This window comes from Hibiscus syriacus, unplaced genomic scaffold (assembly GCF_006381635.1).
Source record: "Hibiscus syriacus cultivar Baekdansim isolate YM2019G1 unplaced genomic scaffold, ASM638163v2 tig00110348_pilon, whole genome shotgun sequence".
NCBI classification, from domain to species: Eukaryota; Viridiplantae; Streptophyta; class Magnoliopsida; order Malvales; family Malvaceae; genus Hibiscus; species Hibiscus syriacus.
This window is the reverse complement of record NW_024062699.1, coordinates 783082-810676: the sequence shown is the minus strand read 5'-3', so window position 1 is coordinate 810676 and position 27595 is coordinate 783082. Positions and strand designations below refer to the sequence as shown.

At 34.7% G+C, this 27595-nt stretch overlaps 4 protein-coding genes and 1 pseudogene across 4 annotated transcripts; 2 read left to right on the top strand and 3 right to left on the bottom strand.

Annotated features, from left to right (window-relative positions):
- The first annotated feature begins 546 nt into the window (after positions 1-546).
- LOC120120833 (mitochondrial import inner membrane translocase subunit Tim13-like) lies at positions 547-11680 on the top strand. Its single transcript, XM_039140364.1, has 3 exons — positions 547-560; positions 10315-10466; positions 11290-11680. The coding sequence occupies exons 2-3, from the start codon at positions 10350-10352 to the stop codon at positions 11434-11436; spliced, it is 264 nt and encodes an 87-aa protein (XP_038996295.1). The 5' UTR covers positions 547-560; positions 10315-10349; the 3' UTR covers positions 11437-11680.
- Positions 1988-4788, top strand: LOC120120832 (zinc finger BED domain-containing protein RICESLEEPER 2-like). Its single transcript, XM_039140363.1, has 3 exons — positions 1988-2076; positions 2823-3696; positions 3806-4788. The coding sequence occupies exons 2-3, from the start codon at positions 3376-3378 to the stop codon at positions 4247-4249; spliced, it is 765 nt and encodes a 254-aa protein (XP_038996294.1). The 5' UTR covers positions 1988-2076; positions 2823-3375; the 3' UTR covers positions 4250-4788.
- A 660-nt stretch (positions 11681-12340) lies between the features above and the next one.
- On the bottom strand, positions 12341-17840 carry LOC120120894 (annotated as a pseudogene).
- Positions 17841-22698: 4858 nt separating this feature from the next.
- On the bottom strand, positions 22699-24864 carry LOC120120879 (growth-regulating factor 8-like). The gene is made up of 5 exons (XM_039140395.1): positions 24656-24864; positions 24202-24578; positions 23935-24087; positions 23511-23853; positions 22699-23379 (listed from the first exon to the last, which is right to left on the bottom strand). Exons 1-5 carry the CDS (start codon positions 24814-24816, stop codon positions 22884-22886), a joined length of 1530 nt encoding a protein of 509 aa, XP_038996326.1. The 5' UTR covers positions 24817-24864; the 3' UTR covers positions 22699-22883.
- A 1319-nt stretch (positions 24865-26183) lies between these two features.
- Positions 26184-26742, bottom strand: LOC120120893 (GDSL esterase/lipase At5g41890-like). Its single transcript, XM_039140404.1, has 2 exons — positions 26496-26742; positions 26184-26422 (listed from the first exon to the last, which is right to left on the bottom strand). The coding sequence occupies exons 1-2, from the start codon at positions 26740-26742 to the stop codon at positions 26184-26186; spliced, it is 486 nt and encodes a 161-aa protein (XP_038996335.1).
- Positions 26743-27595: the final 853 nt, after the last annotated feature.

The following is a 27595-nucleotide window of genomic DNA, read 5'->3' as shown; positions in this document are numbered from 1 at the left end:
AATAAGTATATAGAGATAAAAGAAGAATCCTTGAGACGGTAGATGCTATAACTTAACTACACCTACTGAGTTTGGACCATATTATAAGTCGATGCAGAGGGATGGGGAAATGCGAATGCAACGAAACCGAAAAGGTGGAACAGCCTCTGCAATTGTATTTATATTTGTTTTCTATAGTTTTCTTATGGACTGCTGCTTAATTGTATATTTCCTACGGAACAAGGGTTTTAAAGCATTTGGTGGGAGAGACACACATGATGGTCCATATGCTGTGTTTATAGAGGGAGGTTATATAGGGTAGGACCACCACACCTTCCAAACTCAACTGTACCATTGAGCCCTCCATACCGTCTATTTGGCGGCCGCTATGTGTCTCCATTGTCGGCTTCTCTGTCTGGAGGTGACATGTAAGAAGATGTCTAGCTGGCGATTTCACCTGATCTGATGATGATTGGATAAACGGGATTGTATTGGATCATGTTGATCATTCAAGAAGTTTTCTTTCCTCGATTTTTTAAAAGGAGAGATGACGACTTGATAAGACCCGGAGAGAGAGAGAGGTGCATGCATTAGTATGGGTGAAAATGAGATGAGGCAGATCGCGAGTTATTCGAAATTAATTCGGTTAAAGTTTAATCAATACTAGAATCGAATGAACTCGACTTGAGCTCGAAGTTAACTCGAATTCTTAATGAGCTAATTAATACTCGATTCGAAAAATTCACGAGTTACTAAAAAAATATTATATTATAATTTTAGATTTTTTAAAATTACATTATTAAAAATATATTAAAAATATATTATTGATAATTATAAAATTTTAAAAATATATTAAAAATTCTCTAATACAACTACCCTCAAATTTTAATTTTTTTAAAATTAACTAACCCAAGTCCAATTGTTACATTGTATATTACTAATAGAAAAATAAAAGTCCATTTAATTAAACACATATTAGATTACACGTGTTAGGTTAATTTTTTCTTTCTTTTTTAACTTTTTACTGCATAAGTACTTGAAAACATAGAAAATAAAATAAGAAAAAATAAGAAAAAACAATCAACATTGAAAAAATTAAAAATTATTAAAAATTATTTTTGAATAAATATTTTTATATATATTTTTAAATTAATAAAAAAATTATTTATCTAATGACAAATATTTAATATATTTCTAATAATAATATTTGTGATAACTATAAATATAATTATGATAAAAAAATCTATAGTATTTGAACAAAATATTCTTATTATGCCATAAAAAATAAAAGATAAAATATCATCATTGTTAGGGATGATAATACGGTGAGATGGATCTTTGATTATATTTGCTTAATTTGTAATTTAAGCATGAATCAAGGGACTTTAGTATTAAAAAAATTGTTATTATATTTTGAGGTTTCGGGTTCAAATATCATAAATATTAAGGGTTCAAGCATTTAATATCAAATGCTTAAGAGTTATTTTTGAATAGATATTATATTGTACTTATCTCATTACTAATTTTTTATATGAAAATAAATATAATATAATATAATAAAAATATGATTCAATTTAAATATTAATAATTTAAAAAAAAATCAAAATAAAGTGTAACAGATTTTATAAAGAATTAAGAAAGAAAAAAACTCATTTAGACTTACATTAATATCTTAATTGAAAAAATTAATGACATCAAATCATATTTGAGAGAAAATAAACATCCCTACTACTAACTTGTACAATATAAAGTAAAACAAGACAAATATATATACATTACCAAATTTTACTCTGAAAAGAAAAAGAAAGTAATAATTGCAGAGTTAAAAAATTCAGGCAATAAATAAAGAGAAAACTGAGAAGAGAAGAAGAATAGAAAGTAAAAAGACTTAAGCTTCTTATTAGATTTTTGTTCTTCAGAAATCAAAAGAAAAATAAGTCTACTCTCTCTCTCATTTCACTAAGACATCTCATTCATTTTAATTTACAGTTTAAAAGAGAATCAAATCTTGATTCTTTCACTCTTGAAATTTCATGACCCATCTCAAATGAAAAACCTCATCTCTTTTTCTTCTCCAAATTGATTCCTTTCTCAAAGGTAAGCAACTTTCTTCAAAACCCCATTTTTTATTTTTTAATTTCTTGAGATTCTAAGATTTGGATTTTTTAAGGGACTAAATTCTTATTGTTTTCTCATTGGGTTTTGGTCAAGTCCGTGCCTCTCTTTTTGGTGTTAGCTTTTGATAGTTGTGGCTTGTAAACCTTTTTAGCTGCTATTTTCCATGTTGTTGTTTGAATTAGAATTCCTTGGGGTTTGATAGTTGTAGCTTGTAAACCATTTTAGCTGCTATTTTCCATGTTGTTGTTTGAATTGGAATTCCTTGGTTAGTTCTTCATTTATTTCCCTAGTACTGAATGTTAAAACCTGCATTTATTGCTTTACACTCTGGAATGGGGACTTTTGAGCATATTGGGCTATTTTTTGGGTTTGATGGAGAAGTTGCTACATTATATTTATTACAGTTTATTAGTAACTTCGTATTTTAGCTTAATTCACAATTATACGAACATTTAATTTTAAATCTCCAGTGCACCATAGTTTAATATTAACATTTCCCTTTCATACATTTTTTAATCAAATTGGATCTAATCAAAGTGATTTTGCAAGGATGTCTTGTTATTAGAGCTTTATGATTCAAAGTTTCAAATAGCAACAAGTTGGTTTGTATAATGAGGATCGATTAAAAAATTATTTATTATTTGTTTATTATTTATTATGAGTTTGTTTATCTTTAAATAAATATTCTTTTAAATTTTTATTTATATTATCATTTTTATTTTCAGATATATCTAGTTAACCACAAATTTCTTCAACACCTATTGGTGTTTCAAGAGTTGAAGAGTTTTTTGTGAATGTTGATGATGAACATAACAGAGATAATGTTCTTAATGAAGAAGAAGAGTGCAATATAGAAGCTTCTGAACCTACTGTTGACACCACAACAAAAGAAGTTGACGTTGAAAATCCTTTCCAAGCCTTTAAGAGACCAAGAAGATCAAAGGTGTGGGATGATTTCTTAGAACCTGAATTCATAAACGAATAAAGTAAATTAAGGTGTAAGTATTGCAAACATCCTCTTTCTGCCTTGAAATCTAATAGCATTTCTCATATGAAACGACATTTTAATACTTGCATGAAGAAGTCAATATTCTTTAAGCAACAACAGTTAATTAATTTATTGCCATCTAATTCAAGCATCGATACGAATAAATCTGGATTTGTTAGTGCTTTACATGATGGTAAAATTGACATGTTGAAGATGAGAGAGGCTATGGCTCATTGGATCACAATGCATGAGCATCCTTTTAGTATTGTGGAGGAGGAAGAATTAATTTGATGATGAAACGAGGAATGCCACAATGGAATAGTGTTTCTCGAGTTACTATAAGAAGTGACTCATTCAAAGTTTATGAGGTTGAGAAGAAAAAGTTAAAAGCTTTGTTGAAAAAAGTGGATCAAATTGGCTTGACTACGGATTTGTGGAAATCTAAGCCACAAAAAATTGAATACATGGTACTTACGGCTTATTTTGTGGATCTTGATTGGAAGCTTCAAAAGCGGGTACTCAACTTTGTTCATTTGTCGCCTCCAAGAAAAGGTGTTAATATTGCTGATTGCATTTTAACATGTTTAAAGGAGTGGGAAATTGAAGACAAAGTAAGTGTGTTTATATTATTTTATTTTAATATACTTATTAATTAGTAGTATTTGTCTTTTTGTTATGATTATTCAATACTAAAAGATTTTTATTTGTTTCTTTTTATAGGTTTTCACAATTAAAGTGGATAATGTATCAGAAAGTGATTATTGTATCAAGATATTGAAGGACAATTTTGCAACAAATGGAAGACTTCTTTGCTGTGGAAAAATATTTCACTTTCGTTTTTGTGTGCATATTCTTAACATAATGGTACAACATGGTCTCCAACAAGTGCAATGCATCATTGAAAAAGTTCATGACACAGTTGACTTCTTGAATGCAAGTTATGTGCGACTCAAACGATTTGGTGAACTTATTAGTCAATACAATTTGCAAGATCGAAAATTGATTCTTGAATGCAAGACAAGTTGGAATTCTACATATGACATGTTGGATTGTGTTATCAAGTTCAGAAAGGTATTCCCTAGATATGCTTTGCATGATCATTCTTATAAGCATTGTCTTGATGATGATGAGTGGGAAAAATTGAAAAACTACTTGAAATTTTGAAAGTGTTTAAAGCCGCTACTAACATTATATCAGGCTTTGAATATCCAACTTCTAACATGTTTCTTGGAGAGGTGCAAAGAATTAAAGTGTTGTTGGATTCAAAATTTGAGTATGCTGATGATTTTGTTAAGAATATGGTTGATAACATGAAAGAGATGCTTCAAAAATATTGGGGTGAATGCAATTTGTTAATGGCAATATGTTTAGTATTGGATCCTAGATTGAAAATGAGGGCGGTAGAAATTGCATTTCCCAAAATGTTTCCATCACATTTAGTTAGGGAGAACATTAGTAAGGTCAAAGACATCATGTATCAAATTTTTGATGAATATTTGACGATGTATTCTTCATCTTGTAATGTGGAAGAAAGTGAAGAACATGCATTTTCTATGGATTTTCATGAAGGTGATGTTACATCTAGTGGTTTGTATGAGCTTTTACAAGACGTTTTAGTGGGGAAACATCTGTACCGCATATGAAGTCTGAACTTGATTCATATTTGGATGAGGGGTGCATCTTTAGTTAAGATGCGAAATTTAATGTCATTACTTAGTGGAAGGAGAAGTCAAACAAATTTCGCATTTTATCTAGGATGATAGTAAATGTATTGGTTGTTCCTATTACTACTGTGGCTTCTGAGGCCACATTTAGTGCTGGAAGTCGTCTAATAGATCCTTATAGGTCTTCCCTTACTCTAGAAATAGTTCAAATGTTGATGTGTGCAGGTGATTGGTGTAGATCCCTTCATGGAGTAAAAAGAAAGAATAAGGTGGCGTTTGGTTCGTTGGAATCCCTTGGAATCAGGGGGAATTGGAATCCAATTCCACCACTTTCCCATGTTTGGTTCAAGTTTTCAAAGGGGGAATTGAAATCTAATTCCATCAAATGAGGGAAAGTAAATTACATCCATAACATGATGAAATTAAAATCCTTTGGAGGAGTGAATGTAAAATTTGACCATACTACCCTCATCAATCTTTTGGTATTCGGGTCGGATTTTTTTTTTAAAAATTCAGGTTCGGGTCGGATTTTTTTAAAAAAATTCAGGTTCGGGTCGGGTCGGGTTTTTTAAAGATTGATATTCGGGTCGGGTTTTTGTAAGTGTGATATTCGGGTCAGGTCGGGTTTTTTTTTCAAAAAATTTCGGGATCGAGTCAGTTTTTTTAAAAAATTTTGGGTTCGAGTAAGGTCAGGTCGGGTTTTTTTAAGTTTGATATTCGGGTCGGGTCGGATTTTTTTAAGTGTGATATTCGGGTCGGGTTTGGGTTTAGGGTGAAAAATACCTAACCTGACCCAAAAAATATATAAGTTTACCTTATATATTTAGAAATAATTACAATAATACCCCTCTATATATAATTTTTTTCAATTAAGTCATTGTTTTTATTGAATAAAAATAATTTTTATTATTATTTCGGTTCAGGTCGGGTTTCTAATTCATATATTCGGGTCGGGACTCGGGTGGAGGTTCCCTTGTTCTCAGGTCGGGTCGAGTGGACCAAAAACCCGACCCAACCCGACCCATGGCCATCCATAATTGAGATGATTTTAACTTATGATATTTATTAGTATGATTTTTATAATTTATTGAAATGAATAATCAATCAATAAAATAAAAATTTAATATTTTTTAAATTTTATAATATATTGCTACATGTAAGTTATAAAACAAATTAAAATTAAGCAAAAAAAAAATAAGAAGGACAATTCTATCATTTTACATTACTAAAATCAAATTCATCTGACATGTCAACCAAACAGGTTTCAGATTGAGATTCCAATTCCTACAAATTTCAATTCCTACAGATTTCAATTCCTTCATAGATTCCAATTCCCTCATAAATATTTCAGTGAACCAAACGCCACCTAAGGTAAATGTATTTTCTTATAACAAAGTTTGTTTACTTTTTTAAATATATGTAGACTTATTTGAGTTTTTAAATTATTGCAGAATGATGACAAAACACCGAAAAAAATTATTATATCAGTACCTTCGAAAGAATCGATAATGTGACAAATTAAAAGGTTTAATATTTGAATTTGTTAATCTTATATTTTTTTAACTCCATATTTATAATGATTTCATGCTTTTTTATAGAATAATTTATTATTATTTATTGTCTTTTACTCTTTTTAATAGGTGCTATATATGGAAGCTTGGGCATATTGTTGTTGTTTTTTTTTTGTAAATTTGGACATGCACCTCACATCTTTTGTAAACTTGGACATATTGCAATCTTTTGTAAGTAAATTTGACGTGTTGCTGCCATATTTTGTAAGTAAGATTAACTTGTTGATATCATTTTTTGTATCATTTTTTTGTAAGTAAACTTAACATGCAACTATCATGATATTGTTATGTTTTGTAAGGAAAATATTGTCATCTTGTATAAATTTGGATATGTTGTCATATTTGTCATCTTTTTATAAATTTAGATGTGTTGTCATATTCTGTAAACTTTCAATACATTTGAAGTTTTAAAAACATCAAAGCTTATATTAATTATCCTAAATTTCTTGTAATTGTATTTTTTATTTTTTAGATTTTTATAGTTCATACATTCGTATTATAATGTATTGGTGATGGTTGATTAAAGGGAAAATTATTTATATATTTTTAAATGTAATATAAGATTTTTGTAAGTTCAAATTCGAGTTTGAGTTCGAGCTTGAATCGAGCTCAAAATCGAGCTCAACTCTCGAGTTTCAATCGAGCTCATGATTTTTTTTGAGTTCGATCCTTTTCGAGTTCTAGTCAAGTTTCAATATTATATTTCGAGTTCGAGTTGAGCTTGAGCTTGATAATTTTTAGCTCGCGAGTTTTCGAGTCAAGTCGAACCTAATTTTAAACTTTTCGAGTTCGAGTCGAGCTCAACAATCTCGAGCTCGACTCGACTCATTTATAGCCCTAGCAGCATGAGTTTCTTCTATCTCTCACTTGAGTGAGTAATCATGACAGAGTAAAAATCTATTAGCCCATTTTACTTGGTAAAATGGGTTTTTTTTTGGCCCAATATGGCCATTAGAATAATAATTTAGGGATTTACCCATCACCCAATATTATTTATGGATTTACGATATTTGCTATAGTGTCTAGCAAACTCGTAACCTCGAGTGAAGAGTTTCACAAAATATAATTTTTTAATAAACACATATGAGTGGGTGCCACGTGGGTCAATAATTTATTATTTTTATTGGAACTCGTCATATCGAGATGACGAGTCTATTTAAAAAATATTTTTTGATTTATTGAAAAACAATTTTAAAAATAGAAATTTAAAAAAAAAGAGTTCATTCGAATTCAAAGTACTAGTTGTTGTTCAAAGGGCAATTGTGCAACGGTCACTTGACAACAGACACTTGGAACTCGTCACCTCGAGGTGAGGAGTTCTCCCAAGTTAAATTTTAAAAATAAATTAATAAAATGATAATAATAATTTTTATTGAAAGAACATTGTTACAAACTAATAAAATTTATTTATATTTTCTAAGTTCTTGACGGTGTCGAGGAGTGATCAAATGATAATGACGCGGGGTTCGCCGAGTACGACGGGATCGTTGACCTTGATCATCGTCGTCGTTGTCATCGTCTTCATCTTGTCGAGAAGGTGTATTTAACACACTCTGAGATCCGCCTTCGAAATACAGTGATGCGCTTATAGTATTTGACGCCATCATTGTCGTTACTGAATCGACTTGGTGGCTATGTTGTTGACCATATACGATATGATCTCATTCACCCTCAACTTCATATTTTGTCGAAGATGTTTGAGTGTGTTGCATTGCATCCCATGAACGTCCAACCCAAGTCGGCCGAGTCTCGGTTAAAGTATGATATACAAGATAGAAACTGAAACTCACCTGAGATGCATTATAGTACTCTTCAGCTACAGATACTGAAGCAGAAGAAGAAGACGTCGATGATTTCTTCTTGGACTTAGAGAATTTGGTCTGATGTTGTTCCCATTCTCCTTTATCTTGTAATGTTGTGAGATATGTTTTCCCATTTGCTTCGTAATTTCATAGATAGGGAGAATGGTCAAAATCTAGGTCCAACGATGTCATATCGTACAGTGGGGGGAGCGATAGGTATAGATGATTCCATTGCTCGATGTAGTCAACGTGTTTCATCGGCCAATTTTCGGTATGTTTTCCACACGTATCAATTCTATAGATCGCGTCCATCTCAACGATTTGCGTAGGAATTGGCTTATGTGACGCATACTATCGTAGAACTCTATCAACCGCGTGTTATTCAACAATCACAAAATGTAATAATGGCGTCGCGACACACAATAAATTGGCTCCCTCAAAAAATTGCGGTGGCAATAATCGGTAGATCTCGTCGTCAACATAGAAAACCAATAAAAATGTAAATTTAATATGTATATAAAGTTTAAAAATGGACCCAAAAAATAATAAAAGAACAAGTTTATACCGCATATCGATCGGTGATGTCGATCCTTACCCGTATATCTTTTGCGGTGGCACCCTATAACTTCGTCTAAGTTATTTTATGGCGCCATCTAAAACTATAAAAATATTAAAAACAGATAAAAAATTATTTCAAAATTAAAAACAATTTAAAAAAATTACATTCCAGTAAGAGAAAACTCGATCGGGGCTGTTGTAATCAGCATAAAAATAGGAACCGATACCACTCCCACGATTATAACAATATTAGATAGCCTAATACACCAGCTTTTCGACCTCACTCAACAATTGCAGCCTTGCAAAGCTCTCGATACAGAAAGGCTAAAATCGTCAAACCCTAACTGGTATTGCGACACTTAGCGAAGTTATTTAATATTCGAAGATATTGAGTATGCGCCAAACGAACAGACTTTTCTAGTAATAATATCCCTCCAACCAGTTGGAGAATATATGTTTGGGACGTAAAAATAACCTCGTCCTTGGTAAAGTCATTGTTCACTTGGAATTCGGACTCCAAGAACATTATACGTACCCAATAGTCATCGGTGCACTCGGATGGTGGCACCTTTCCCAAAACTTAGTAGAGCAACGTCTTGGGCTCGTAATTGTTCCGCCTCACCATGGGGGCTCTATTCATGGGAACACCGAGTTGGTAAGTGACATCTTCCAAAGTAATCGTCGCTTCACCACTTGGGGAATGGAAGGTGTATGTCTCGGGCCACCAACGTTTGATCAAAGCCTAAATCAACACTGGGTACACCTTGAAGCCACATAAAAATATGGAAGGAAAAAGATCGGATGGCTGAAGATATATCAACATCCCCTTATGTGAATATCTCGTAGTCATCCTGTGCTGACTAATACTCCGTTTTTCTTCTAACCGGAGGCCGATCCGCGAAATATGGATGTTGTCGAGGCGTAACATTTCTACTTGGGAAGCCATTTTTTTGGGATTTTTACAGAAGTCAAAATTTTTCAAAATATTTTTTGATTTAAGGTTTGATGAAAAATCAAAATCCAAAACCTCTATTTATAGCCCCAATTCCAATGACTATAATTAAAATATCTTACAGAACTCGTCACCTCAAGGTGGCGAGTTCCAAGTAACCGTTGCACAACTGCCCGTTGACCAACGACTAGTTTTTTAATATGAAGGAGGTGACGAGTTCCACTGTTTTTCTTTTTTATTTCTATTTTTAAAAAATTTTAATAAATAAAAAAAATTTAATGGACTCTTCATCTCGACTTGACGAGTCCTAGTAAAAATAATAAATTATCGACTCACATGGGGTCCACTCATCTGAGTCCATTAAAAAATAATATTCCATGGAATTCGTTACCTCTTGACATTGACATTGTAACAAATACCATAGATCCCTAAATAATATTGGATGATAGGTAAATCCCTAAATTAGTATTCTAATGGCCATTTTGGGCCAAAAAAGCCCAGTGAAATGAAATACTGTGATGGGCAGAAACACCAAACAAAATGGGTCTAAACCCAATCCTCTGATGGCAAAGTCTGGGGGTTTAGCGTCGTCCCCTTTCCCTTACCGCTCCTCTATTATATGGTTAGGGTTTAGTGTGTTTTCTTCAATGTTCTGGTTTGAACTTTGAAGGCTGCGACAAAGACAGTTAAACAAGAAGGATAAAAGGGAAGGAGAAAATGGATTCGTTTTCAACAGGTTCAAGCGGAACAGGATCTCCCCAATTTTCTACAGATGAATTCATGGATCAGATGAAGGTTCAACTTGCCCAGGCTTATGCCCAAGAATTCCTCGAGGTTACCCTCTCTTCCTCTTTCTTAATTCTGTTTCTTGGGGTTTCAATATCTCCATGTAATCAGTAAAATTTGTGAATTTCAAGCCTTTTTTCTACAATTTGAATTATATTTTTCTTTACCGGTCATAGTTCATGGGTCATTAACATCTGTTCCCTGTGTAGATAACTTTATGTTGTTGGATGATTTTAAAGGTAGCCATTTTAATGGAATAAGACGGCCGTGGGTTATTCTTGATTTAGATAGTTATGCAATGTTTAGATGGAATCAAAACCCAGAAAAGAAGCCACAATCCTCGGGTTTCTATAAGTAGCTTAAACCCATCGACTCATTTGACTTAGCATGTCTCAAAAAGTTCGTTCAGGAGGATTCTATAAATGTTAATGCTACAACATCTTTTCTATGCTGAGGTTACAATTTGGCAATCCTAATAAAATATAATCCATGCCATGGTTCTTGTTCTTCAGCATTATGTTCTTCTACAAAAGCATACTTGTAGAAGTTTGTTGGCCTAATTAGTCACTGTTTAAGAATGATTTGAAGAAAAATTGTTACTAATTCATAGCTTATTTTGTATGTTTACTTATATGTGTAGATATTTTTGTCTGATTAAAGTTCTTTAGTTTCTTCGAATTATTGTAATGCAACCAGTTGTCGGATATCGTACCTCCTGTTACTATTAATTGTCCACTTCATGAGACTGAGAGTGTAGTATCTGATATTTGGTTTCGACATCAGATGATTTTCTTCATGCTTTCTACGGCAGTATTTGGGGGTAAATGCAAAAAATTCTGTACTTAATGTCTTTTTTTTATTTGTCATACAGACGGTAAGGGGGAAGTGCTTTGAAAAGTGCATAACAAAGCCAGGCTCGAGTCTGAGTGGAAGTGAAAGTAGTTGCATCTCTAGATGTGTGGATCGCTACATTGAGGCCACCGGTATTGTTGGCAGGGTTCTTTTCTCTTCCCGTTGAAATTCTTAAACCGAGATATTGGTTTTGAAGAATGTGTTAGCTGCTAAAGTTTGGACAAGATCCTTTGTGAAATTTGCACTTTGTTTTGGTACCATGTTTCCTAAATTTAACTTGAGAAATTGTAACTTTGCATAAATTTCTGAATTTGTACTTGTTAATCTTGCAAACCAGATACCTCTGAGATTTTACATGGTTAATACTCTTTTGTTACTATATGATCCTTGAGTTGTTCATTTTTCTTGTCGTCTCTTGCTTTCGCTCTCGCTCGTGGATAGCAATATAGAGACAGACTCATATGATCAAGAACTGTCAATGATAAACAAATGTTGTGTCATATTGATTCTCTATTTTTACTTTTGATGGTGAGAGAGTGATTGTTTACATTTCATATCATTTTTCAAAAGTTGATTAAGGTTGATTGTGTTGTTTTTAAAGTTAGTACATAATAAACATATGATATTTATCTTATTTTCATTTAAGTATTCATAACTTTACCCTTGCCTTTGACTATTGTGCATGAATCATCTCCAAAAAATCATAATAGTTCTTTTTACCACACGTGAGATTATTGGCACAATTGTAAACATATTTTTTTTGAAATCTCTATTTCTTTTATGGGAGAGAAATACATGAGAATTTTTAATTTTTGTTATCCAACGATTGTTACATCTTTCTTCCCACTTAGGAGTTGATCTTTACTCGCAAGTGAAATGATCATACTTATTGTAATTATAACATTGTAAATAAGATTAATGTTCTTGTTGATTTTTACCTTTGCTTTAATCTCTAAATCCTTGTCTACAACTTGATGTTTGGTAATTTTTACTTATTTGATCGATGTCATATAATCGATCATCACAAAATTAAATGTTAAAGATTGCAAGCTAATTAAATGTTGACAAAATTAAATTGAACTCATATTTGGATTGAATGAACATAAGTAGAACAAATTCCTATCACTAAGGAAAATATTAATTATATTTGCATAAGATTGTAAAACATCTGTTTTGACAGGTGATGGAATTCTTACATCAGTTCGTTCATTTCTCCAAGTTAGGCTCCCAACTAAATACTATGTGTTCACCTGGTGTGCTGCAGAGATTGTAACACTGAAGGAGGTCTTCTTGGTTCTAGAATTGATGGCTAAGATGTGAGTCCTTACTATTACAGTTAAGACAACTGGAGGCTCAATTACGGCTCTATAGATAGATTTAGGGGAACCCACATTTGTTACTATTATAGTAAGAGTTACTGGATTTCTTGTATTGCCCCGATTTCCGCAAAGTGCTAGCGGATGAGGGAGTAGGACCAGTTAACATAAGAGATAATTGTTTACTACACTAGTAGCTAGTGTTGAAGGATCCTTAAGAGTGCCATCTTATCCTACCTGTTCTTGCTGTAGTATGAGGCACCTAGGAGTTTATCGGTTTGGGGCTTAGGGTTGTTACCGATGTGGGTATTTAGATCATTTTCTCAGAGATTGCTCAGAGGCTCAGAGTGTAGTTCCAGATTCGACCCAACAGTCAGCTCCGACAGTTCAGAGGGGCAGAGGATTTTAGAGAGAATGTAGTATATCTGGTCAGGCTGGTAGGGATGCAGTTCAGTCCAAAGTTAGCGGGGATGCAGTAACCGTCATAGTTGACTTAGTGTCCAGACTTTAGATTTAGTTGTCTTAGTAATTGAAATTAATAGTAGAATTATGTCAAAATTTCAGGGATGAAATTTCCTATTAGGAGGGGAGATTTGTAATGCACCAATTTCCAGGTCAGTAGTTTTGATCAACCTGAAACTCGTTAATAGAGCCTATTAGATTTTTCAAGCTAAACTAGACCAATTCTTATGGGTATTGGGCTTAGGTTGACCCAATAGGCTAAGGATAATAGTGTTCTTAAAGGTGAATTAAAGAAAGAATGACTAGAAGTGTAGTTTACCTATTGTTGTTTCAAGGGATATAAACCCATTATTCTCTAGAGAATTCCACGAAAATAATTAGCCTAAAAATATATCCTCTTCTCTTCTTCCTTTCCTCTCCCACGGTTAAAAAAAAGAGGTGAGAGCCCTTGAGATTTCAAGCCTAGATTGAAGAAACCAAGGTAAGAAACCTATTCTTCATATCTTAAGCTTTCATTAGAGGCTTTAATATTAAGACTTGGTTTAGATTTTCAAAAATGATTTTTTATGGGTTTTAAGAAATCAAGTGATTCAAGATATTTTAAGAAAGGATTTGAGTTATAGGGAATGTATTTAAGTTTTATTCAGCCTCTAGTTGAGTAAATAACTAATTTCAAATACCTTGTTAGTGAAAGAGGTTGAAGAGAGTTCAAAAGCCAAGGGTAAAAGAAATGTGGATTCCTAGTTGTTTGAGAGAGGTTTTAGCATCCAAAGAATCCAAGTAACACACTATTAGTTTTTCCATACCAGTTTTAAAATCAATTGAAAGAGATTAGCTTAAAGGTTAGTTTAAGCATGCTTAGTAGATTTTCATGGTATATTGCATGTTGTATGTTTTAGTATGTATTAAAGCCTTATTTATGCTCCTTTATAATCACATAAGACTTAATAATAAATTGAAAACCTCAAGGTAGGAGTTTGGGTGACTTAGGAAAGTTTTTTTAGAGTGTTTTAGAGAGTTTTCTTGGGTGAAAAAATGAATTATGCAATACAGGTTTCGAAACCCCTAGGTTGGTTTCGAAACCCTTTGTCCAGAATGACATAATGCATAAAGGTTTCGAAACTCTCTTAGAGGTTTCAAAACCCTTTCCCCAAATTGTCAAAATTTGTCTAAAACGTTATCTTGAAGGTCCTAGACCCATAGTATGACCATAAGTAGGTTCGAATATGCGTAAAACACTAGAATAATTGTTATAGATGGTGTTTAATGTTGGGATGCAATGAATAAAGTGGATGTGGGGTTATTGATACCTTGGGTAGGGTATCGATACTGATGAGAGGGTATCGATACTAAGGGAAATAAATGGTCTTTAGTCCAGGAGGAGTATAGAAGCAAGTGAGGTTTCCCAAAAGCTTATTATACTCTCAAATAAGACTACAAGTGGAACAATATTAATGTTTAAATCAAACATAGAAACCAAATAATTAGGGACAAATAAGACTAGCCTTGTTTGATGCTCGGGAAATGATTCGGACACCCTAGTTCCTTTAGAAAAGCTATTGGAGTCAAAAGTATAGATGCAGTCTAGATATATCCTTAGGTAGGGTGCAAGGCCCATAAAACCGACTAACTCTGGTCGAGGCCTGACACTCTCAAGAGGTGGGTTAGTCAGGGATATGGTGTCTGATACAAAATTTCGGGGGCTATATCCCAGTAGACTAGAAAGGTGCGTGAGCTATGAGATGAGGTAATCCCTCAGCCATACCATGATGTCTAAGTAGCGTAGAGAGTGAATATCACAAGGATATTCACTATGCAGATCAGATTAGTAGACATGATATCTAGCATTTCAGTGATATGCAGTTAGTATGTTTTAGTTATTAGTGTGTCGCTGAGCTAGTTAGCTCAGCCTTCGGATTGTTTCCGTGGACAGATTTGTAGATCCAACAGGTGAGGAGTAGTAGCTAAACCAAAACCCAATTTAAATCAGTACAAATATATAATATGTCTCAACAATTTTGAAATGACATGTATATTTGTAAACTTAATGTCCAGTTGAGTCGTAGTTTTAGCAGATCAGTCTATATTATTTTTGTAAAGTGTAAATATTTTTATTTGGAGCTCATCAATGTAAAGATTTTATTTATTCTTTAGTTTATTATACATTTGTTTTATATTTAAAGAAAATAGTAAAAAGTTGGACATCCATTTCGATGGTTCTGTGTAGCACCTTAAATTGGTCGACTGTGTATTGTACTGGTCTAGGGTGTTACATTTCTTAGACATGAAATGGTTATGGATGGTACATTCTCATCTAAAATGGATGGTTTTTCATCCAGGCACGCTGTAGATCGCCTTGTAAGTCAATTGATGGAGGAGTTATTATAGCCCATGGCATAAAGGTAATGTATGTAGTCTAATAAACTCATACCATATATTAGGACGGGATTAGCTGTTGTATCGGGGTTTATAATACCACCTCAGAAATTGAATGGATTAACCAGTTTTTAAGGAGATCCCTCAACAAAGAATGGGAGACATAATGCATCATTCGTCCTTGCTGCAATGGGTTAACAAATAATGATCATGAGTTAATCACTTACATTTTGAAGAAACATAAATGAAAAGATTTGGTAATGGAAAATACCAGTTATGACTAATGCATATTTAATATTTGTAGAAGACCAATTACGATAAATTGCTTTAAGAAGTGCGACAATGCCTGAAACATTAGGAGTGGCCATGAACGTTCCCGAGTGTATGACATATCCACTGTCTATCCACCGATCCATATGAGAAGTTGCAACTAGTATGTTCACTCCATATGCAGTTATGTTTGGCTATGTCCAAAGAAAATTTAGCAAGATTGTCTCAAAATACTTCATTCGACTTTTAAACATGTCATAAGCTTAAGACATCACTGATGAATGCTTAAAATTTAGCTAAACTTTTTGAAACCCATTTTGTATAGAATTTTGAAAACTCTCAAGTTGTATACATAATAGTAAAATCAATCTACCTTAAGAATTTCTGGTGCAATGGAGCTAGGCCCCATTCATGAGAAAAAAAGCCACCTTAGGTGACAGAGGCTTGCCTACAAATGTTCTTGAATGGCTCAATTTCACTGCAGGGGGTATGTTTTGATAAATTTTGAGAATCAAAGAGGATATCAATGAAATCTAGTAAGTACTTATTATGAATAGGAAAATGATGGTACTTGGCGGATCTGATGTAATAGAGTATTCGTGTGTCGATTTCGTAGTCAATTTCAATGCATGGAAAGCCATCACTACATTTAATCAAGGTATCAGTTGGATTTTTCACAACAATCAGCTCAATACCTCATGTTTCTTATATAGTTGTTGCAACAAGTCTTATAGCAACTCTTCCAGTAACTGAGGCAAAGCAAAGCACCACTTTTTAGGCTACCAACGTTGAATTAAGTAAAAGTGATTGGCATGTACTACAGGGTAGTAGTTAACCAACTAAAATATGTTCTTTATTTGTAATATTCCAAAGTTAAAACTCAATAGACTTAGAAAATAACTACCCTACAGAAGTAAGGTCAAGTCTCGTGCCATTTGGGTGTGTCAAGCCGGTAAACCCGTTCTCTTTTCCCTCATTTAAAAAATTGTTAGGGAAAGAAGGTCAACATTTTATTCATCTTTCCCTCATTTAAAAACTGTAACGCCTAAATTTTGGGTTAGTAGTTTCGGGTTTACCCGAGAGATAAATGGACCTCGTAGAATTTATAATTCAAGTCGTTGGGCTTAATTGGGTTGAAATTGGGCCCAATTAATCTTAAGAGGGTATTTTTGAAAGGTAGAAAGATGAGAAAGGACCAAAAGCACAATTACCCCATTTTAGAGGATAAGAGATTTATCTCTCATTTCATCTTGTTCCTTTCATTCTATTTCTCCCATTTTTCTCTTAAAGCTCCGTAAACCAATGGTAAGTCTTTTGAGCCATTTCTTACCTCTTTTAAGCTTTATTTTCGTTCATAATCCATCCATCAACTTGGATTTTAATGATTCAAAGCCTTGGGTTCTTTGGTTGCAAGAAAAGTGGGGGTTTTCATCCAAATCACAAAGAAAAGGAGTGTGGCTAAGCAAGAAGATTCATTCCAGGTTTTAAACATCAAGGTAGTGTATTTATAATCCTTTGGAATGTTAAAGCTTTCATAAACATGATGATATGCTAGGATTTGAGTATTTGAGATTTTAAGGTTTCAAACTTGATTTAAGCCATAGATGATGAATTTGATGTAAAATATGTGTTTTTAAGACACTTTATTACCCTAATTAACTCTCTAAAGTTTCAGCACACAAATTAGAAACCAAACTATGGCCTTAGGAGTGGTTTTAGATGCTCGGGCCTAAGTAAACCATTTATGGGTTTGAGCATTGATAGTGGAATGAATATTATCGATACTGAATGAATTGGGGAAAACATTATGGTTTCCAGTAGGAGCATATCGATATTGCTAGGGGGAGTATCGATACTGCCCCTAGAGTATCGATACTCAGGGTAAAAGTATCGATACTGAGCCCTATTTTCAGCTTTGGAATATATTTTTAGTGCCGATACTCATAGAGGTGTCGATACTTGACCCTAGGGTATCAATACAAGTAGAGTATCAATACTACTAACCTTAGATGATCAATTTAGACCCGATTAAGGTCTGTAAAAGCTAAGGATGGTCTATAATGGTATAACATAGTCAGTGAGGGATGTAATTGGCCAAAAGATGACAGAGACTCTCGTAAGAGTAGGTTACAACTAGAGTAACCATAGTCGGTGTAATGCGTCCAATTATCTTTAGTTTAGTTCGTAAAAGATGTCTAAAAATGAAGGATCATTGCAGAGAGTGTACCGACAAGTGATATGACCTAGGAATCAGATCATGAAACAACAAATGTGTGCACTGTAAGAACGAAAAAGAGTGATGGACTCATAGTTACCCTTTTAATTTAAGAGTGAATTGAAGGAATGCGTAGTAAAAGTGAATATAGTATCGCTACCCAGAAATAAACCCGAGTTAGGTATCAAGCCAGTGAGTATCAAAGTTAATAAACAGTAAATATCGTAGTCTTCTTGAAGTCATAAATGAGTAGAGACTTCTTAAAGTTATAGTAGTGACTAAAATACCATATATTAATGAAAAACCAAATCAACATAGATTATCAGTAGTAACAGACTAATAAATCATTGCTTAACGTTCTAGATGAGAGAACGAGCGAGATAGCAACTAAGGAGACCAGTAAACGAGATTAGTAATAATTCAGAACAGCTAGAAACAATAACAAGTAGGATGTCAAAAAACTAGCCTTTGTGTGTGACATTCGGGAAATAATGAAGACACTAGAGTTACTTTAGTAGTGGGATAATTGTCTTGTTTGCTAGGATGTCTAGTATATACCAGTCAGTGCCAATAAACTTCTCTTGCTAGCTGGGCGTAGATACCCCAAGACTCGACGGAGTAAGTTGGCGGAGTATATGTTTTCGATGAAACTTTGGATCTCACCCCAGAGTACCCGAGGGTATTCAGGAAGGCTAGAGGTATATGCAAGCTCCGAGATATATAACCTTCAGTCACACCATGACATCCTCAATAACTTGTTTGTTTGATGTTGTGTGTCATACAGTAGTGACAATGGTAGGTTAGAGGGATGTGTGCTCTAAGATATAACCCCTCAGCCACATCATGACACCTACATCCGCTAGTGTATAATACACAGTAGAGTTAGTATTGCATTTAGATAATGTACATGAACATCAATATGACATTTAGATAATACACATTAGAGACAATCATTAGGGTTAGTGACCCTTTAGAGGTATGCTTATGGCTAACCCTTAGCAGAGGATATAGAGAAGTGTGAGACTCATACTTCATTTATAAAACAACTAAGCCTCAAGTTGGTAGGACTTGATCTAGATCATGCATGTACCTACTGCTTAGTACTATGTATTCAACATGCTTGTGTTTATAAAACTCTTATTGCTGCTCTAGATTAGCGATTATACTATTGGGTTTTGTAAGTTCAACCTTCGAATGTTTTCCATTGGTTGGTCAATAGATTGAATAGTTCATGGAGTACCGTCACATCAGGGGTTTTAGCATCCCTTTAAGAGTATTATTTTATAGTTTAGTGGGCATATGGATTCATAGAACCTTACTCTTGTATTCAAAATTTATAATTCATATGTTTATTATTTTGATTTTAAATTATGTGTCTCGGAGCTCTGTTTTATAAAAGTATTTTATATATTTTTTTAAAATGTATTATGATACCTTCATATTATTAAAAATAAATTGAACATGTTTTGAAAATCAGGGGTTGCCTCAGTAGCCTAATGTGGTACTTTATGCCAAAATTGGGTTTAAGGTGTTACATTTAGTGGTATCAGAGCGTCAGGTTGAGTCGTTCTTATGACCTAGTTGTTTGTTTTAGTAAGGTGTTAGTGAATATATGCCCTTAGGTATTGAAAATACTTGTATAAGTTTGGAATCCTGATGGTGCCTTATTCATTAGTCTATGATAGAGACTTTGTAATGGCAGATAACTTTGAGCCTAATCTAGATGATAGGATGGAGAGGCAAGACTCTTATCCCGATAAAATTAATAAGGAGTTACTACCAAGGGCAGAGGATATTGGAGTCCGATTAGGCACGGGCGTCGTAAAGGTGACTTTTTTCAGGGGTGTAACTTCCACTCTCAAAGATATTGGACGTTATTTCTAGAACTCAGACTGTCCAGTCAGCCTCCCAGGGTCCATTAGTATCAATAGAATTCCCAGTAGGGAGACTAAGGATGTATCAGACAGTCGATCTCTACGATCCAAGTGATGATGATCCAATTTCGAACGGTCAGTGGTTAAGAGAGAGATCGTGAGAACCTTAAGCCAGCTTCACCATACTTAGAGGATAAGTTAAAGTTCATCACCGCTTTGCTTAAGGGTGATGATATCAATTAGTGGGAGACCGTGGAGATGGCTCTACAACCAGAAATGCCTACGTGGAATCAGTTGCAGGGTGAGTTTAGGGCAAGAATATTAGTTATGCGCATATAGATGAACTGAGAATGCAATTCTCTCAGCTAGTTCATAGAGATCGTTTAATGTACGAATATAAGATAAAAACCTTCTTAGATTGAGTTGTTATGCTCCAGAGCTAGTTGTGACCGAGTCCTTGAAGTGCAAGAGGTTAGTAGATCTATCTTAATCAGTGTTTTTAGTGTAGAGTATGAAGATGAGTAGTTGGGTGAGTCAGGCACCCCGAGTATAAGGACTCATGTATTAGTAGATCTATCTTAATCAGTGGTCAAGTAAGTCAGAAATTGTAGTGAGTAGAAGAAAGTGTCGTCAGAATATCACAGAATATATGACATAGATCTATCACATCCGAGTAATTCATGTCACAAAATCTATGACATAGATCTGTCACAAATTCCTGCCATGCAACCTTATTCTTTTGCAAGATATAGCCATCAAACCAAACCTCTGCCTACTCTGCCAAGTACATTGCAACAACTTCTAACTTCTAGTTTTCAGGAATATCAAAAATTGAGAAGTATCTTTGACATTTTTTGACCCAACCCCTCGGATTGGTTCCATTAAACAATGGGAGATCAATCTTGGGCCTGGGAACACGATTATGTTGGATGTGATACTCGGTTGATGAGTGTCATTCCACAATGCATCTATTTTTATTCTTGGGAGTGGTATGTGAGCTCCATAAGGGTTCTTGTAAAATTGAATTTACCACTCTTCGAGGTTTAGATGCTAATATCTATGGTTTATATGGTTTTAAAAAATATCTTTCTTTATCATTAATGACTGTTACCTCTATTGTTTTTTTTTCCTTCTGACTTGTTCTAGTACGTTTGAGGTGTTCACTGACTACTTGCAGGTGAAGCTTATGTCTCCTCAGTTCCTTTAGTCATCAAGGCTAAGATTCTTTGCACAGTTCCAAGCATTTTTTCTGCGCGAGACTCCAATATGTCCAGTCATTTGTCCAAGGTGTTTTTTTGATCTTTCCACCATGCATGAAATTCTTTTTGATTATCTAATGATTCTTGCACTATTGCAGGTTGAGTGGTTGTAGATTTATTGCCATCACCATTCTTGGTGTGCGTTTTTCTTGATTTCCACAATTTGTTAATGGATCAAGATATATTGGCTCTAGATACCAATAGTAATGATTCGAAGAAAAAATGTTACAGAAGAGTGAAGAAAGACAAAAGAAGTATGAAGTTTATTGTTTCCAAATTCAAGATATCCCCCTGTTTACAATACAACCCTTTTTATATACAATTAATGTTTGACTAATCTAGGTCAATTAACAACTACCCAACTAATTACAACGAATTGGGCTTACCCCAACCTAGGCCCACTCCACTCTAATTTGCTTACCCAACTACCCTCGGTCATTAATCCGATGACGTTTAAACACTTACAACTTGTTATTATCATTAGTCATCAGGTCACCCTCAATTTACATCCAATACCTAATTTAACAAATTCTCACGATCAACCCTACTCCCAAATCGTATCAAACCATTCCCAAATCATTTTCCCTAACCCAGATTCCTGAATAGTCATGACATGTTGTCGATGTAAGGGCAAAGAAGAATAGAGAAAATGATGATGGGAGGAAGCTTCCATTTTTAGGGTTTTGTTGAGGTTTGTTAAAGAAGAAAGGAATGATATGACTATTAATATGTGTTTATAGAAATTAAAAATTCAAACTGTTATTTAAGTTTATAATAGTTTTGTTAAGTTTTTAATAAGTTATTAAGTTAGCTTGGTGGTTGGGAGTTTGAATTTGTTTAGGGGTTTATGGTTCAAATCTCATTGGAATAATTTTTTCATCAATAAAACGATGTTTTAAATTTTTTAGCATCAAAACGGTCGAACCAAAACAACGTCATTTTGGTGACGGAGTCGCGTCATCGTCGTCACAGAACGGAGATGTCATTTCATTGTCCCGTTAATAGATTAACGGCAGGGTGACATAATTGCAGTTAAACATAAACATCAGTGTTAAAATTGGTAAAATTAAAATATTAATGGTATAAACGAGTTCGAGCTTAGAGGTGAGTGGTATTTGAAGTAGTTTACCCTTAAAAAATGAAAAAAAATGAAAAAAAAATATACTTTTAAGATACAAAGTAAATTAAACAGGTTTACATTTTTTTTTGAAGGAACATTCAAAATATCAAAAAGGGAACTCACATTATTAATACTATACTATTAATAGATAACTATTTTATCAAAGAGTGGGAAGGTTGCTCTATTATATGAGAAATCGTAGGGTAACAACTAACAAGTAAATAAAGTTTGTCCTTCATTGATGGAAAATTTATCATTTTCTTTCACTCTAAGAAAAAGGTTAAATGGAGAAAAGTTTCAATCTGACACCCATGACATAGGAAAATATTTATGGATGCTAATTAATGGACCTCTTACTCAAAAAGAGTACTGTACTTAATGTGATAAAAAAGACAAGTGATATGTTCCTTCTGCAAGCTTATGATGATGATTAATGATAGTATCATTGATTTTAATTGGAAATTAAACAAAATTAGTCGTGTTTTAGTCTGCAATTCAAAATCACCGACATTAATGAGCTATGGGATGTAAAACAAAGGGCATTTGGCCATTCACTAATCATCGCATTCCATAAGCTTCTGAGCTTAACATTGACATTGAATTTTCATTTCAAGAAAACCCTTTGTCCAATATTAGCAATGTTCTAAGATTACCAAAGTTAATGAAGTTATTTTGCTTAAACTGAAGATTATAGTTAGCTAGTAGCTATTAGGGGGATGTCTCATGTGCTCTTGCTGCAACTACTTGTGGTTTGACTTGTTGCAATGCCAAGGCACAATGCTTCAGCCAGTGGTCCACCAGGCGACGACCCCATCCATGAGATGGTTTCCGTTATTTCATGACTGTTCTCATCGTCTTCCTCTCGATTGTTTTCGTTCCCGCCCCACATTGACAGTGTGAGAGATGAGAGTGGCAGCTTCTCATTTGAATAAACATGGCGTTTGCTCCCTATTCCATCCATTTCAACAACCTCTCTATCCGCTGTCGACCATGCAGAGATGAAGGCCCTCGTGTCTTGTGAGTGTGTTTGGTTGAGGTTCAAGGATCCTCCCAAAGAGGCTAAACTGGGGCTGAACTGCTCGTTTAGATGCAGCTGATGATGTTCACTAGCATTTCCCCCATAATTCGTGCCTTGTGCCTTAAACTGCTGCCACTCGGTGTTGGAATTGCTGGCAAAAGGAACGGTTGTCTCCCCTTTCACGAACCACTCCAAGCACCTTCACGGACCAACCATTAACAGTAACTCACATAAGACAACAAATCCACATCATGCATTTATATACTAACATGGAGAAAAATTATACCAGATGCAGAGCATGACAGAGTGTTGGTTTATCCGAAGACCCACCTGGGTTGATCAAATGAAGATGTGAATAAACGAACATCGTTGTTGTGGCTTGTAAAATGTGGGCTTTGATGAGGCTGCTTGGTGCCACTGCCATCAGATGCCATGTTTTTAAGTGTTAGCATTTTGTGATCATTGCTGTTGTTATTGGACGAGTGGTTTGGCAATTCCACAGGCTTTCTTGAACGGGGACGGCTCTTATGGGAGTGACGCTCGCAATATTTTTGGTCAGGAGCCACGTCTCTCGAGCACCTCCATTTCTTCCCATCTGTTCTCCTGCACCTCCATGGCTCCGGGTCCGAGCTATTGCTCGAAAACCCCATTTCCAAAACCCCCTTCATCGATACTATCAACAACAACAAATTTACATGTCCCCCTTATATTTAATGCAAGAAAAAAGCTAACGAAAGAAGAAACAAAAGATTACCATTTGAAGGGTTTGTATTGATGGGTATAAGGAGTTCAGCAGGGACAAGGACAGAGGCCATCATGTACTTGAATATCATGGTCTGCCTTTCTAGCTCTTGACACTGAGCTGCTGTGAAAGGAACTCTAGCATTCACAGGGGCTGTCATTTTTCCTACTTTCATTACATTTTGAACACCATGCATTAATCCATATACTCTTTTAATTACTTCATAAAAACAAAATTATAAGAAAAAAGGATTAAGGAAACAAGTTTTTTTTTTTTTACCAGAGAAATTGTGGGCAAAAGAAGGGTCAGCGGAAAAGGAGTGATGGTGCAGAGACTTTAACACAACTGCAGCAGAAGCCGAAGCAGAAGCAGCACCGACAACATCGTATATATCACCCCTGCATGGTTTCTGATTGCTTGTGTTGCAAACAATGGGCCCACCACAACCACTAGCTCGTCCATCAAATCCTTCAACATAACAAGAAGATGGTGACGCTGAAGAATGCTGGTCAAGTGCCACGAAGCTCTTGTTTGAACAAGAGTCCTCAACTTCTTGCATCATCATCAAACCTAACCCAACATCACAACCCCGATCTGATCTACCCACAAAATCATTGTTTCCGGTATCCATGTCTTCAAAATGACACGTTTCCCATCTAAAAGAAACAGAGCAAGAACAAGACAACCTTAATTTCAACCTACTTCCACTCTTTCACACACAAAAAAATCTTACCCGACATTGTAAATGAATCCCCTTTGTTTCTCGTCACACATCTCAAGCCAAGCCAGTGGTATTTGTTGGTAATATATAAAAGAAGAGTTGACAGATATTACGGTGAAGCGGTGCGCTATTTTCAGCCATGCGTCTCGCTTTGCTTCCTTATCTTCCAACATTCGCACCCCTTACGGAATACAGACAAAACCCACTTCAGTTCACTCCTCTCTCTCTCTCTCTCTCTCTCTCCCCACACACTCTACACTGACAAAAGCACAGACACATCCCTCAAACGTTAGCCTTTGCTTAACAGTGTCTCGAAATCCCCTCAAAGCACTAATAATTCAAAACTTTCAAGTACAAAACGGCCATGTTTTTATTGAATAAAGATTGTCGTTTGACCTTTGGTTTCTGTCCTTTTTTTTTCTGAGTGGGTTTTTATTGGCTGTGAGTTTTTCAACTTTCAAGGTGCTCAAGGGCTCTGTTTTGACTTTCGTTGAGAGTGAGTTATCTGTTAAAGTTAACGGCGTTAAACTTTGACATGTGTGAATACGAATGCGTTGGGAGACGTGAAAGAAAAGGATGGGGTCCACTTGGGTTTCGTGTGAGCGTGTGGGGACCAAACCCGATTGATGTGATGCCGTAACTAATTTGTGCCATTGAGTTATAAATATTTATAATCTTCATTTAATTTGAAGCAAGGATTTTAGCTTGGTTTAGTGTGATTATAGCCATAACTTTTATTACTTGAGAAGCATGCTAATTATGCTCATTCTCCGGTTATTGAGACTGGGTTTACATCATTTTATTTCGAGAAGTGTTCATGAGTATCATTACATAAAGGATAAGTTTCCTTTTGGATTCTAAACATGGGGTTTCCTTGTAGGCCAACAGCCCAAATTAATTCAACACAGAAAGGCTTAAAAACCCCATGTTAACACACATTCCAACAACACTCATACTCACACCTTTGCTCCTACTGTTTGGTGTTGAGGATTTTTCACCCAAGCATTGCCCAGCCTGTTAACCTCTATAGGATATAAATAAATCAGGTTTAAATGATAGGGATGAGTTTATATTTTTATTTATTTTTTAAGGTTTAAATGATAGGGATGAGTTTAAAAGATAAAATATTATGTTTTAAGTTAAAGAAAAATGGTGAAATTGTAACACTAGTCCTTAAGCTCCTTAGATTTCATAATTTGAAAATTCATAATGTGTTCAATTTAATCTCTATCTTAACTGATATTTAAAATATAGAAAATAAAAGGAAGAAAAGATAAACGAGTCAATAAACAAGCTTTGAAATGAATTTGTATGTGAATTCATTTTCGTTCGTTCATTGGATATAAAGATTATGTTGATACTAATTTGTTGAATTCATGTTCGTTCTTTCATTAATAAACAAACCTTATATAAACAAAATAAAAGCCATAAGATCTATAAACTGTCGAGTTTCTCTGAGACAGAGTAAAAGAACATTTTCTTATAAAAAGACTCCAATTCGCATGAAAAATATTTACAACATTTAAGAGTCGTTACTGATCTAATTGCAATTGTAAAGCTGGCGAATATTGAACGGAAAGCTAACGCTTTCATCACCATCAACCAACTGTTTGGCAATGATAAGATTAGCATCTTCGGTGGGGTGATACGCATCCCAAAACACGTACTTGGATCGATAGTCGCATAAAGCTGAAGCGGTGGCGTTTGCGTCGCCTCTCTGAAAGCAAACGAACGGTGGAAAATACCCACCGCAACACGGTTCATCCTCATTCTCAAATCCTACAAATGTCCCACCACATAAATTCAGCAACAGCAAGGAAGTAAATGTAGGTAACAATTACGAGTTACGAACCAAATCTGCGATAGTTAGCTAAGATGTCCATGAAAACATCATAGGAGTTTGCAAAGACAAAGATGGCATCAGGTCCCATCTCCTGATTTAAACGATTCAATAGCAGTTTTAGTCTATGATTATAGGCTTGTATCAATGCATTCACCCTCCTCGAGCATTTTCCACTCGGCAATAGATTGAATGCTCGAACAAACGGTATGCAACCGAGCGGTCCAACCCCGACAACGATCAACTTCCTAGCCCCCATCTCAATGCAATAGCTGCACGAAATAATAGGAAAGAGTAGGATTTAGTAGAGTGACATTATTTACCAAGTGAAATAATGGTTGTATATATTGTTACCTCAAGTTGAAGTGTCAGGTTAGAAATCATGAAATCCAGGAATGTTGTGGGGAAGACCTTTTCATGTCCCAAAAATGGTATGGATGGTTGGACATTGTTCAATATATCATTGGACCCAATGGTGAGAGAGAAGACTGCCTTCTTCAAAAATTCCCTTGTGCCATTTTCGCCCATCGCATTCACCATATAATTTCGATTTTGCTCGAAGTTATTCACTTGTTCCCCGAGAGGGATTCTCCCGATCTGCATACATTATATTAGTTCTACTTTAATTAAAACAAAACAAACCATAATGAATGTATTATTGTACTCACAAAGAAAAACCCAGTTTTATCCATGATTCCAGAGGCCCCAGAAGCATAATTTATTCCCTTGAGAATCGCCTCAGCTTCAGTGTTTGGGGCCAAATAAGGCGGTGGATATGATTTGGCTCCAAGGGATTGACCTGATTCATCATCCAAAATGTACCTACTAATTAATTTGGATTTCAAAACTGTAGCCGAAATAGTTATACAATTTATGTCTGTTATTATTTACCTACCATTTCGGCTATTGTTCTACCGTTTGTAAATCTTCCGGTTGGGTGCCCACCGGAAGGCTTGAAGTCGATACCATAAGGAGGCGAATCGGCCTTGGCGAGGGTGAAAATATAATCGTTGTTTCCCGCATCGACCAATGAGTCCCCGAACACGAAAGTGGTGAAATTACTGAAACTTGGGACTGCATACAAGGAGAGAAAGATTGGTATTAAAAGTGAA

Coding starts and splice junctions, on each gene's coding strand:
- LOC120120832 (XM_039140363.1), top strand. CDS start 3,376: ATGATGAAACGAGGAATGCCACAATGGAATAGTGTTTCTCGAGTTACT. Junction 3,697..3,805: donor AGTGGGAAATTGAAGACAAA/GTAAGTGTGTTT, acceptor TTCTTTTTATAG/GTTTTCACAATTAAAGTGGA.
- LOC120120833 (XM_039140364.1), top strand. CDS start 10,350: ATGGATTCGTTTTCAACAGGTTCAAGCGGAACAGGATCTCCCCAATTT. Junction 10,467..11,289: donor ATGCCCAAGAATTCCTCGAG/GTTACCCTCTCT, acceptor TTTGTCATACAG/ACGGTAAGGGGGAAGTGCTT.
- LOC120120879 (XM_039140395.1), bottom strand. CDS start 24,816: ATGTTGGAAGATAAGGAAGCAAAGCGAGACGCATGGCTGAAAATAGCG. Junction 23,854..23,934: donor CAATACAAACCCTTCAAATG/GTAATCTTTTGT, acceptor TGTTGTTGATAG/TATCGATGAAGGGGGTTTTG. Junction 23,380..23,510: donor TCTTCATTTGATCAACCCAG/GTGGGTCTTCGG, acceptor TGGTCCGTGAAG/GTGCTTGGAGTGGTTCGTGA.
- LOC120120893 (XM_039140404.1), bottom strand. CDS start 26,742: ATGGGGGCTAGGAAGTTGATCGTTGTCGGGGTTGGACCGCTCGGTTGC. Junction 26,423..26,495: donor AGCTAACTATCGCAGATTTG/GTTCGTAACTCG, acceptor GGACATTTGTAG/GATTTGAGAATGAGGATGAA.